The 13,325-nt window shown below is 38.6% G+C and overlaps 1 protein-coding gene across 3 annotated transcripts in view; it reads right to left on the bottom strand.

Annotated features, from left to right (window-relative positions):
* tpk1 (thiamin pyrophosphokinase 1) overlaps positions 1–12,240 on the bottom strand; it is a 61,787-nt gene extending 49,547 nt beyond the window's left edge. For 2 of the 3 annotated variants that reach the window (XM_054622618.1, XM_054622620.1), the window contains exons 1-3: positions 11,452–11,525; positions 10,272–10,362; positions 3,910–3,984 (exon numbers count right to left, since the gene is read on the bottom strand). In XM_054622618.1, coding sequence (XP_054478593.1) covers positions 3,910–3,984; positions 10,272–10,314 — 118 coding nt within the window. In that variant the 5' untranslated portion in view covers positions 10,315–10,362; positions 11,452–11,525. Of the gene's footprint in view, positions 1–3,909; positions 3,985–10,271; positions 10,363–11,451; positions 11,526–12,197 lie in introns of those variants that run through there. The other variant, XM_054622619.1, reaches the window with a different exon arrangement.
* Positions 12,241–13,325: the final 1,085 nt, after the last annotated feature.

The following is a 13,325-nucleotide window of genomic DNA, read 5'->3' on the forward strand; positions in this document are numbered from 1 at the left end:
TTGCTCTATCCTACTCTTTGTTATTCCAGGGGGCAAAATTTCACTGGCTCTTCACCTCATACTTTTTCCTTTCCACTAAATTAGCTTCTTGGCTTACGGACGACCTCTATCCATTAATCCTCGCGAACTGCTTCTCTCTTTGAATTCTCAACGTACCTATTTACTCCCCCTGACACAAGTGCTTAAATGCAGGAGTTCAGGAAGTGTGTGTGTGCACGTCAACGCACTGCAGACAAATCACCCAACCTGGCCTTGATTGCAAGGCTGATACTCAACTGGCTGATGGGTGATGTTCATAAACTTCAACTCTGGCAAGCTGCTCCACATCAACAAATGATGAAAGCAGGGCCCAGGCCTGTCTTTTAGTTTTTTCTCTTGGAGAGAGACACCTTCACTGATTGCTTTATTGATTTGCTTGTTTGTGTTGTTACACAGAAGTAAGTGAAGGATCTGTAAGTAGGCAAATGAGTGACTGATTGACTGAATGAACAAGTGAGTGGGTGACTGACTAGACGAGCAAGTGGGTGACTGATGGACTAGATGAGTGAGAGTGTGCGTGAGTGAGATAAGCAGCGTGATCCCACCGCACAACATCACACTCGGCATGTGTAAACGAGCTTCCCTTTGATCTGCGTTGCGCTCTCCCAGCCTGTATCGCTCCTTTGCTCCCTGCTGCTCCACCTCTCCCACAGGTGATGAGGGGGCCCAAGGGCAGCACATCAGAGAACCTGAGAGAGCAGAATGTGTGTGTGTCTGTAAGGGTGGAGACCTGGCTACGAGGCCTCCAGGTGAACAACCATCTGGAGAGTGACACACGCTCATGCGCGCACTGACAAATCCCACAAACAACATTAAAAATACATGGCATATCAAGTGGGGAACGATAAACTTGCTAAAAGCGTGTTTACCATTACACTGCGAGAGATCTGACATCTGCCATTCATGCAACATCATCACCACCATCGCCACCATCCTGTCAAAACTTCTTCAATTCCCAAGTGCAAAACTGCCAAGAGCAAAACTGATCAGGAAAACTTCCCAATTTCTGACATTCACACCACAGCATTGCTTGTGGCACTTTAGAAACCACCAGACAACGCTCTGAAACTTTAATAAGTAGCCTTATATAAGAAGGAGCAAACGCCATATGATGTTTTCAAGCTGCATCATACTTATATTCATATTCTTTCTATCTCAGTGTGATCGCAAAATGGAACAGGTGGATGGTTTGACACAATGCTTAACTTATGATTCTTGTTACTGAATAACTAGCAAGTATTGACTTGGATGAGAAAGAAATTGAAATATCTCCACAATGTAAAATGTAATCACTGGAGTATAACCACATCAGTTGAACTTTGCTGGTCTGGTCACATTTTTTGATTTGAAAACAAGGGTATTAAATGAAAAATATCAATCTCCAAAGTCAACAGGGCGTAAATGATCTATTACAGGTCTAATATCTCCACATGCTGATATCGAAACTGTCTTTTCTGTCTTGTCAATTTAGAGATTGTTTGCGCTGAAAAATTGGTGTTGGAATACATTTTATATCATATAGCTGCAATTTTCTAAAAAAAACAATTGTTTTGTGCAGATATACAGAAAACTGGCCTTTACTCTGGATGCACATTGTAGGACTCTGATTAGAGGTATTGTCGACAAACCCCCTTCCATTGTAATTAGCATTCACCAATAACTTCTTGATGAACGTTATAGGTTTTTCTTCCTTTTAATTCTACATTTTTTATTCTTCTCACTTAATTAACAATCCAAAGGATCTTTATCTTGGGGCAACAGGCAACCTTTTGTGTGTGGAACCAGATTAGGAAACTGCTTTGTCTGATGCCATTAAACATTTTTCTAGAGGTCCTCTAGTACAAAAGCAAAAACAGAGGGAGCTGTGCGACAGAAAGAGCTCAGGTGCCTCTTGGGTTATTTCTAAGTTGATAAGAATATCAAAAGCTGTGGTCATTGGAATTCAATCTGAGGTAGTTTTAATTACACGTTTGCCTTCAAAGTGACTTTGTTTACTCTACCTTCCCTGATTGCATAAATGCACGTATAACATTTTTTTTTTATAAATTAGTTTGCCTACAGTTTTTTGGGGTTGTTTCACAGTCTCAGCATCAAAACTGTAAAGACCCAGTGATCCAGGCTACTTCTCGCCACTACGCCCTTAGTGAAACAAAGACGTGCTTAACAAATTCAGCACAGTTTGGCTCAAGTTATTCTTGTTCAGTTAGCTCTGTTTCTGATCAGTTCACCAGATTTAAAAGAAAAAACACAGTTGTAGGATACAGGTTTGGATGACAATGTCTGGTTTAAAAGCTCAAAGTCAGCTTTGCATATTTAATACATCACAGCCTAGCAACACAACCACTATGCATGAACGCATCTCATAAGCAACACCTCGGGGAGTCTGAAGCTCGACTTCCCTTCAAAAACCTGTTTTTCCTCTTTTAACAATGAGCCTTTGGAGGATGTTTTTTTGAATTCCTGTTCGTCTCTTAATCTGATAAAAGGTCTTGGGAGTATTCATGAAGCAGAGGGAAATCTAATTATTTTTTGGATCCTCTAGTTACCCAGCTACAAAAAAAGGGATTGGAATCTAGGGGACTTCCTTGGTTCACAAATTGCCAGCAGCTTGTTACCAACAGGTTGCTGATGTGAGAGTGAACACAGAGTGAACACAGTCCTCCCCATCGTCAACAATAAACATCAAAATGCCCCTTGGCATGAATGTTACTACAAAGCTGTTTGTATTACGCAACAGGTTTTGCATGTCTGAATATGAATGTACAGCCTCTGTCCTGCTTAAGATGTTTTCTCCTTTTTCACAGCAAATTGTGTTCTTTGCTACTTTTATACGTATATGCAAGGGTTGTGACATAGAAATATGCTTGCTTAAGTGCAAGACAGTGAAGTATACCCTATGTTCAAATCACTAACTAGATCATCTCCTCTCTGATGAAAGGCTAGAAGAGACCCCAGAGATGGAAGCAACAGCTCAGAGTCAGTTTTAGGGGGGATTTGTTATGACTGAAACACGTTCTAAATGTAGGGTTCTTGGGTCCACTGGGTTTGTTTATATCGACCTAGTCACTCCCCCGCTGAGTGGAGTGGACACTTACCTTTACTGCCTGTGTTCACATTATTTATCAACCAATTAGCTGTAATGAATGAATACACACTTGAGTGAATCCGAATGGATGTGCTATTCTTGTTATCTTGAGACCTTACAAAAAAAAGAGGGCTTTCAAGGAGTTTGAATGAATACAAAATGTCTACTGTAAAGCATAGGGTTCAGCTCTGTGAAAGAATGACCTAGAGAACTAATGAATGGAAAGAATACAGATCTTTTAAAAAAAAGCAGTACAGCTCTTATTTGATCACATTCGTTTCAGGTTTATCTGTTAAGTTAAATGACCCATGTTTGAACTGACATTTCAGATTCAAAACTCATTAGGCCATTTAATCATGATAATACAAAGTCAATGTCTAACGGGCAACACAACCATGCTGCATATTCAAGCTGTGAATGCAGTGGACATTTTGCAAATTTTGTTTAATATTATAATTGTTTTGATTATATCAATTGTCCTGGTCTTTAAGCCACAGGGGTTATAAAACCAAATATCAAGAAACATTTTCTGCAAAAGAATTATGTCATCTTAAACTTAATTAAAACACATCTCACAGGAAATGTGGGCAGAGGGCAGAGAGGGGGCATCTTCAATGACATGGCAGTAATTATGATTATTGCACGGTGGAGACTACACAGGCCAGAGAGCACAGTCCCACAAAAAACAACAGGGGAATTAATGCTCAGTGCAAATCAATGCAGACAAGATCGAAGTGACATTAAGGAGGCTTGTTTGATCTGTGTCGGTGATGTGTGAGATATACCTTTAGTCCAGAGAATGTGGAGGTAGTCTTTATTTAGAGGCTGGTTCAGAATAATCAGACAGATCCTCTGCGTGCCTGCACAAGAAAACAGGGGGGAAAAGGGAAAGGTATGAAAGAAAAACAATCAGATAGAGATACTACAGACGATGGAACATAATGGTCACATAGCAAAACACAACAAATCATTATTTGCATGTTAAAAAAGCCTTTTAAGGCTGAGCTAAATAAGGAACAAAAATAAAACAATGGCGTGATAATGAGCTCATTATCACAGAGACAGGAAAACAAGAGGGAGGATTAAAAACAGAAACCATTCCAAACAAGTCAGGATGTTGAACGTTGGTTCTGTGAAAGTTCGAAATGTTTTCCCACACGCATCAAATGAGTGGTTTATTTGCATCAGAAAAGAACAAAAACACAAGAAGTAGAGAGAGTAGAGGCAATGCCTATCTAAATTATGCAACAATTTTCCAGTACCTTTACTCTCATGGACCAGGTTCACGAGTCAAAGTCCTCTGTATAAGTTTCTGTTGGGTTTCTTTCAAGGAAAATGCTGCCCACATATCTCATCACTGCTGACTTGAATATCTTGACCTTGATGACACACCATCTGTACCTACATGGCTACACAGGAAAGCCCTTTCAAAACAGCACAACGAAAAATAACCTGACATTCTACAGCTCATCGCTTTCCTCTTAGTGTACCTCCATGCTTCTTTGTCAAAGTCTCTATCCCAGGGTGCATCTTTTCAGAAATCTATTTCCTTTCTCAACCCTGCATCCATCTTTTCTTTTGCTCTGCTTCTAATGCAGATCCCCTAATACTTTACAATTGTCATTTTTCTGTCTGCAAGAGATGAAAAAAATTATAATGGGGAAACTCTGCATTCGTTGACAAAGTCAAAACAGAGCTGCTAGAAAAGCCTTAATGGAGCAAAGAATAGAGCACAAGCTCTCTCTCTCCCTCGCCTTCACACTTAGCCATTTCACTGCATGCTCATTTATCTTTCACTCTCATGTCTGCCCCTGTGAATGATTTCCCATCCATTTTTTTTTAAGTTGTTGCCCTTTGTAGCGAAGCCAAACTGCCATATGCAAGCTTAAGCAGCGCTGTGATTACAATGCCCTCTTCCCTCTCTGCTTAACTGTATTTATGCAAATTCCACATAACTGGATACCAGTTTCGGGAAAAACACTGCATGGCATATCTAATAAAGCTTGTATCTTTCCCAATGCACATTTCATAATTTATCAGAAATGAAGAGGGAGGCCAGAGAAAGCAGTGGTTAAGAAGGAAGAAGAAGAATATCCTGAGGTTTCATGGAATTCTCACCTTGTGTCCTGTAAAGCTCCCTTTGTGGTGTTAAACCCTCAAGTGTAAAAGGTGCATTTTGAATAAGCTTAGAAAGTGTGGAAGAAAAAATTGTCTTTGGGTTTGTGACCTTTTTTTTGCAGCAGAGGGCTTGATGCTGTTAAAAAGTTCACATCCGTGGAAGGTCATTTCCAATACGAAAGTCAACCCCAGCAGAGAATGGTAAAGGGAAGAGGAGAGAAAGACAGGATGAAGAGGTGGAGGAAATGAAAGGAGGACACAAGGATGGGTAGGTGAGGAGGTGAGGAGGAGCAAAAAGGAGGAGTTGATTTGTCAGTCTTGTCTCTTAATTGGCTGGAGGTGTACAGAGAACAAAAGACAAACCCAACCAGCCGTGACTTTTCAGATAACCCGTCATCACACACTCTCCTCCCCGCGCACACAAACACACTCAAAGTAGCCCCCCAACAACCCCACAACCACACACACACACACACACACACACACACGGTGGTGAGCAGCCTTCTGTGCACTCCGTTCAAAGAAATGTCACCTTGGAAGTGCCAGACAGCATAAATGCAACACACACACACACACACACACACACACACACACACACACACACACACACACACACACACACACACACACACACACACACACACACACACACACACACACACACACACACACACACACACACACACACACACACACACACACCAAAAAATCCTAGCACATAACCTGACACGAAGATATTCCAGGAATAGGCATTTATAATTAAAAAGATGAAATTTAAAAGGCTAACTTTGCACACGAGGGATTTTAAAATGCAGACATCCAGAGGCTGTTTTCACATCCTCCACCGCGTCTAGATAAGTATTCACTGTTAGATATGAAACCAAAGCAATGATGGAAATATTTTCTAAACTTATCTAAAAGAGGAAAAAGTGTATAATGCACAGCTGGGAGAAAGATTTCAGTGGGAATGTGAATGATACAGGGAATCTCAAACACATGCTGTCTTTGATTAGAAAAGTGAGGGATTTATCAAGAAATTGTATCATCAGGAGGATTTGTGTGATCTGATCTGTTCTGATCTGCAACCATTATTTGCACTCTCAGTAAAATCTGTAGAATAATTATTGGATTTGCACAGAGAGCAAACTCAGGTGCTTGGCCTGTAATGCTTAGCCAGCGTGTTTGAGTAAATATCTGTCTCAATGGATGCTTCAAAACTGCTGATAGCATCCTATCAGAAGTGAGTGTTTCTTGACTGATGTTGGCCTTTGAGGCTTTATTGATTTTTTTTTGAGCTGTGCAAGCCAACACCACTTCTGTGTTCCTGTTCTGTGCAAATCAGACACGTGTGCGAGAATGTCAAGTTTATACAAACATATGTACATACAAGAGCCCAATTACAGCGGCCCTAAGTAGTCTAACAGCAGGATTATAACCTTCAAACAGCAATCAAGAGGAGACAGAGAGGGAGAGAGAGACAAATGAAGCAATGCACCATAATACAACCTACACTACTATGAATGAACGGTGCATGACGCAGTACCAGGCCTTGTTCTTTCAGTGGCACTCATTCATTCACTAATTGTATCACAATGGGACAAATTATGTGCTGGGGCTGCAATTAACAATTATTAAAATTACCGACTAATCTGTAGATTGTTTTTTATAATTAATTATCTTGTTTCTGAAAAATGTCCATCACAAGTTCAAATACTCTTCTAGGTGTTGTTTTGTCTGACTAGCAGGCAACAATTATATATATATACTGTGTGTGTGTATATATATATATATATATATATATATATATATATATATAAAGAGAGAAATGCAGCCAATCTATATATTAGAGAGGCAGGTACCAGAGAATGTTTGGAAAGTAGCCAGAAACTGTAAAAACAGAACTCATCGTCAGATTTTTCTGAAATCTCTGACAGTGCTTAAACAAATCATGATTGACAAACGCTTCAGTCAGCAAAAACAACCAAATGTAAGCTTAAATAGTTATATTTAATCCAAATCACTTTATTCTAGATACATTCCCTTTTTTTCAAATTTTTGGGGGATGGCCCACCACTAGCTTTCTCTTCGGAAAACTAAACTTTGTTTTTATTCTTTTCAAACCATTAGCCAATGAGGAAGAGGATTATAGAAACAATAATTTTACATAAGATCTTAATCAAAGCCATAATGATAACAATATTATTTAAAAAAGAATTATTGATGAAAAAGGGCAAGAAAGACAGCCAGCCACCGTGACGACATAGAACAAACAATCAACAGAAAAAAGGACACAGGTATGAAAACACACAAACAACAACAACAACCAAAGCAAAGAAAGAGAAAAGAGCTAACAGACAAAGGAGAGAGAAAAAAATTAATCCTTGTTTAGTTTTTTGTTTTTCCTCCTTAAACTGTGTACAATAGGTATGGATAAGGGGTGGGATTGTTGTAAAAAAAATGTATGGAGAGTAGTTGTCTGGATTTTCAATTGAGGAGAATACTCTTCTTGGAGATAGCTAGAGCCACAAGTAAGGATGGATTGCTTGTTATTGTTAAGTCTGACAGGTCACTGAGAAGCAGTTGGATGAAATGTTACATGTCAGAAACTCTGAAAGTTTTGATCTCTTTCCAAAAACTGTGAACCAGCGGGAAGGACCAGAGGAGGTGCAGGTAACTGTCGTGGGTGTCAGGTTCACGTCTCATTTAAAATGTTGCCAAAAATAAACCGTTTTCACCAACCACATCCTGTGAGACACATTACATTACATTCGGCACTCCTCAGTGAATGCACCTGATCAACAGTCACGATAAAAACATTCAGTAAAACTTCAGCTGAACTGTAGAGAAGAGGAGAGAGGTTGAAGGTAGAAATTTTAAAAATGTAAATCGGACAATTTGTACAGCATCACTAGAAACTACATTTTAATCATTTGTAGTTCACTCTGTGAATGGGCAGACACAGCGACAAGAGGTTATTTCATGTTCAAGTACAGTACAGCTCAATACAAGATACTTCAGCTGTCCAAAAAATTACAGGTTAAAGGAAAGTAGTTCCTACAACTTACTTCTTACAGAAAAATTACTAAAGGAATAGAAAGAATTCGGAAATACCTGAAATTCATCTCAGCGTCCTTGTCAGTAAACTGCACACAGTATGCTAACTGTGTGTCTTTGAAAAAGGTTCATCGGTGCCTGTATGCTGAAACCAACAAGGATGACAGAGGCAAAAGCTCAGACACTGCTGAGCTTTCTGGGGACAAAACGTTTGTTTTTAACTCCTGAGCTCTCTATCTTTCTGTGGGTGCACAATATTTCTAGCAAGTGTCTAAACCCCACATCATAATTTTATTACGAGCTGCTGCTACTCAACCAATGGTAGCCCCCTTTATAATAATGTACAAGCTTGTCAGGCAGGAATATATATCGTGTAAGTGACAAAATGAGATCTTTATAAAATAGATCTCAAAAATGACATGAACATAATGAATAACAGTCACCGTAACACAAGACAGACGTAAGAGACAAAGGGAACTACATGTGTCCGCTGTCTCCTACACAGCGGCTGTTCTTTTTTTTTTTTTTTTGTTACTTACGGCACAATATCTGATTGTAAGAAAAGGTCAGTGGACCACTTTCCCAAATAAGTGAGAAGAAAAAAACATAGCAAAAAAAAAAAAAGGAGAAAGAAAAAAACCGTTAATATGTGTTATTCAACTGTCAGCTTTAACTACCAAAATTATTTATGAATGCAAATTGAATGTATTCAGAGTCCTATTTCCTCACTACACATATAGGGAGCTTTGACTGGGTAGGATTGTTTTCCACATCAATCAATTTCATGTCACTTCATGTGAGGGAACGTTAGCTAGCTGTCTCTACCTGATGATGTGTCGTGATTGGTGTGGTGACATCTAGACGATACTGGTCAATGAAATAAGGCACTTAAATTAGACATTTTTTTTATTTATATGAGTTATTGATCGCATTTAGGCTGGTTATAAAAAAAGCTGTCTTTGTAAATGACATAATTGACGTAATTTTATCTTACAAAGTTTCAGTACTTCCGCAACCCACTAGATGGTCCTCTGAGGGTTGCGACGGACTGCTCTACAGGCCAAACTGTTGTACGATCCCCTTGACCTTTACAGCTTTGGGTAAAACCTGCCCCGAGGCAGCTTTCCTTCCTCCACACTCACACACCACATGGGAGCTCACATAAACCTTGACCTTAGCGCAGTGGCTAAAGGCAGCTATAACCAGCTTCTTCCTCAGTTCTCTAGAGAGGCCGGTTCTGACCATATGGAGGGTTTCTTTTAGGAGCATCAACAGATACAAAACATCTATGAGGAAAATAATCTTGCCGCAAAAATGTACCGTCATGCCTTTGGAAAAGAGAATATAGTACTACTGCAAAGATTTCAGTCAATGGTAATACTAAACATGGTTTTCTATTGTTGTGTTTGAGCCAAGTGAATTCCTATGATGACAGGGAATGTATTCAGGAGCAAGTTTATTTATTTTTAGAAATGTTCAATTATCAATTTGCCCCCTCAAAGTTTGTTTTTCTCAAACAGCAAACATTACAAGCAAACACATCAGGCCCTCTTTCAATAAACATTCATTATTCAAGCAGGCAAAACAAAAAAGACACACAGAAGTGCATCTCATACATATACACATTATTGTCATGAAAGTACCAGTGATTTGTTTTTGAGTTTGAATTCTCCCAAGACTGTCTGTGTGTGTCAAGAGTGTCTGAGAGAAGCAGAGAGAGGAAGACAAGTGTGACAGTGATGTGAGTAAGTTTGGGTTTTGATCAGATGCATAAAGATCTGTGTTTGGGCCCCGGTTTGTGGCTTGTGGGTGAACACGCCATGGACCTGTGTATTTGATTGATTGCTTGCATGTGTGTTTGCGCCGAGGGATTGTGTTTGAAATACCTATGTTGAATACACTTCCTGTAAGTCGATTTGGATAAAAGCGTCTGCTAAATGACTGTAATGTAATGTAATGTAATGAAAGGCGGTACCTGAGGGCAGAAGGCAGTCCAAAGGCGTCAACTCTTCATCCATGGCCAGGATCCACAGCAGCCCGTCTTCAATCAGTCGACTCACCGTGAACTGAGGAGAGGAGGACAGACACTGTTGCTACTCCTCTTGCTTTTATCTTTTGCCTTGTTGTCATTTTGTTTTAAAACTGATGAAAGAAAATCAGTTTTTAAATTCTCTAAATCACACTTTATCGCGAGCCTTCCTCCGGGTTAATTATTCCCCCTGAGAGAAGCAGACTGAGTACAAACAACACTCACATGCACAGGCGAGAATGAGGACTAACGTTGGAGCACTGCGTTACTCAAGATACAATGTTGACACTAGGCCTACAACTAAATAAAATGAATGAAAGAAGTTGAAAAATACCCAACGCAGCCTTCGTTAGGTTATCAAAATGTATTGTTTTGTCTGACCAAATCAGATATTCAGTTTATAATTATATAAAAGTGCAAAAGGCAAATGCTAACACTGAAGAAGCTGAAACCACAGAATGTTTGGAATTGTTGCTCTACAAAAGACTGAAATGATTCATGACTTTCAAAATAGTTGTAAACTGATCTTTCAATCGACGGATTGATGAATCTACTAATAATTGCAGCTCTTACTGAAGCAATCAATCAATCCATTGATTAGTCATTTGACAGAAAATGAACCGGCACTTATTATGATGGTTGATTAAAATGAATAGTTTCATATTTCTAATTTTTCATTCGTCATTTCTCAAGTATAAAATACCAAACATTTGCTGGTTCCAGCTTCTCAAATGGGTGAGTTTGCAGCTTTTCTTTGTTACATATAATAATAAATTAGATAATTTGGAGATTCTGGACTGTTCCTTAAACACAACAATCAATTTGAAGTAATAATGCATGATGATAAGCTTTTAGTTTGCCACTAGGCAAATTTTTATAATTTTCTGCAGACTGATTTTAACAGTAATCTTGAAAATAACAAGTTGCTATATGTAAAAATATCTGTAATAATCTTTTATCAACATTCCTATATTGAAAAAAAAAACATTTTATAATATGTTTTATAAGTAAATCTTACTCTGAAACTTAAAATTACATTTAATTCTATGCATGTACAAAATAATCCTTTGAAACATACATGAACAAAAGAAAAGCATAAAGCAGAGCCAGCACTCCTCTTGCTCACCTTTCAGCTTGTGTAGATACAGATAACACACTAGTTACTCAACCACTGCTGAACTTTTAACAACCTCCTTGGACCTCCCTGCACATTACTCCAAGTTTAAAATCAGAACTACATCAATTATTAACACAAGTGGATCCACTTCTACTTTATAGCTGGTTTTATAGACCTGCCTCTAAAGATCATTTGTTTTGGACAAGAAATGCCCCCAAAATAACATATTATGAATCTAGTCCTATAATTCAAAAGAATGAAAATGAGTAAATATTGAATATTTATATTAATATTTCACATTTAATTAGGCTCCAAGTGGTCAGATATTAACATCTGCTGCAATGGTTATGAATAGTAAACTGCTGTCACATCTAGATATACTGCTTTTCTGTAATTTTGTGTTTTACAGATATTTATTTTTACAGCTTTAAGTATTTAATAGTCTACAAAGTAAAACTGTTAGACTTTAAATCTGGCTAATTATACAGCAGTTAATGTTTAACAGGTACTGCAACAGGGTTTCTCCAGTTACTGAAGCTTTAACCACCTTAACACAGCTGTGTGCAGTCTTATGGAGAGACAGTGGAGCAATGAGCATCGGTGTTTCCCCGTTATTCACAGATAAAACCTGCTACACTAACATAAACAACACACATACCGACACTATACTTCACTACCTATATAGCGACTTCACATTTTAAATCTGACATTGCTTTGATTTGTAAATATTCAATAAAAAACCAAATAAAACTCACAGTAAAGTGACTTCCGGCAGAGACGTAAAGAGGGTAAATAGTCAAAGAGAGCAGAGAGCTGACAGCAGCACCGACGAGTGGCGGGAAATTGTTACAGCGACATCTAGAGGACAAAAATGGAAACTCGTTTTCTTTTTACATTACCTCAAAAAAGCAGCAGGTTTTTTTTTTTTCAAAAGAGAGACTCTTGGGATTCTCCAGCAAATTGAGATGTAGTTTCATTTCACTCCTTTATTTTCAGTGGAAGTTATTCCAATAAGAGACCGACTCTTCCAATCACTGCTTTCACTCATTACATTACAGTCATTTAGCAGACGCTTTTATCCAAAGCGACTTACAATAAGTGTATTCAACATAGGTATTCAAGAGAACTACTAGTCACCAGAAGTCATAAGTGCATCTCCTTTCTTAAACAAGCATCTAAGAGCATAAACCAGAGCAAAAGTACAGTGCAGAAACAAACTAATATGAATACAATAAGTGCAACAAACTAATACGAATACAATAAGTGCAACAAACTAATACGAATACAATAAGTGCTAAGTGGAAGGCTCAGGGTAGTACTTCTTGAAGTACTACTCTTCACTGTAACCATCATTATGTGCCCATTGCCTAACAGTAAGCCTATTGAACAGATGTCCAACTTAATATGAAATAAGCAAAACAAAAACTCAATTCTTGCACGATAAGAATTGATCCTATAAATCAGGGTCTGCTGGCCTAATGTGTTTGTAATTTGGGGGGTATGCAAACCTTAAAATCTTCAAAATGTCAAGAACTTCCCAGATCTGCATTAACACCACTGACCCATACATGATGAAACTTTTATTGAAGGAGCCTATTTTAATGTTTAATTCCAATTTAGTTTAATGGATAATTAACAGTTAGACAATTAGATGCGTCCACAGGGAGAACTATCACAGCGGCTGTGGCGTAGTGGAGAGCAAGGTAGTTCTCCAATCAGAGGATCGGTGGTTCAATACCCGGTTTCGGCAGTCGATGTGTCCTTGGGCAAGACACTTAACCCCAAGTTGCTCCCGAAGGCTTGCCATCGGTGTGGACTGGATGTTGCATGAATGTTAGTTAGAGTCTGATGGTGGCACCTTGCATGGTAGCCTGTCATCAGTG

This window comes from Anoplopoma fimbria, chromosome 21 (genome assembly GCF_027596085.1).
Source record: "Anoplopoma fimbria isolate UVic2021 breed Golden Eagle Sablefish chromosome 21, Afim_UVic_2022, whole genome shotgun sequence".
NCBI classification, from domain to species: domain Eukaryota; kingdom Metazoa; phylum Chordata; class Actinopteri; order Perciformes; family Anoplopomatidae; genus Anoplopoma; species Anoplopoma fimbria.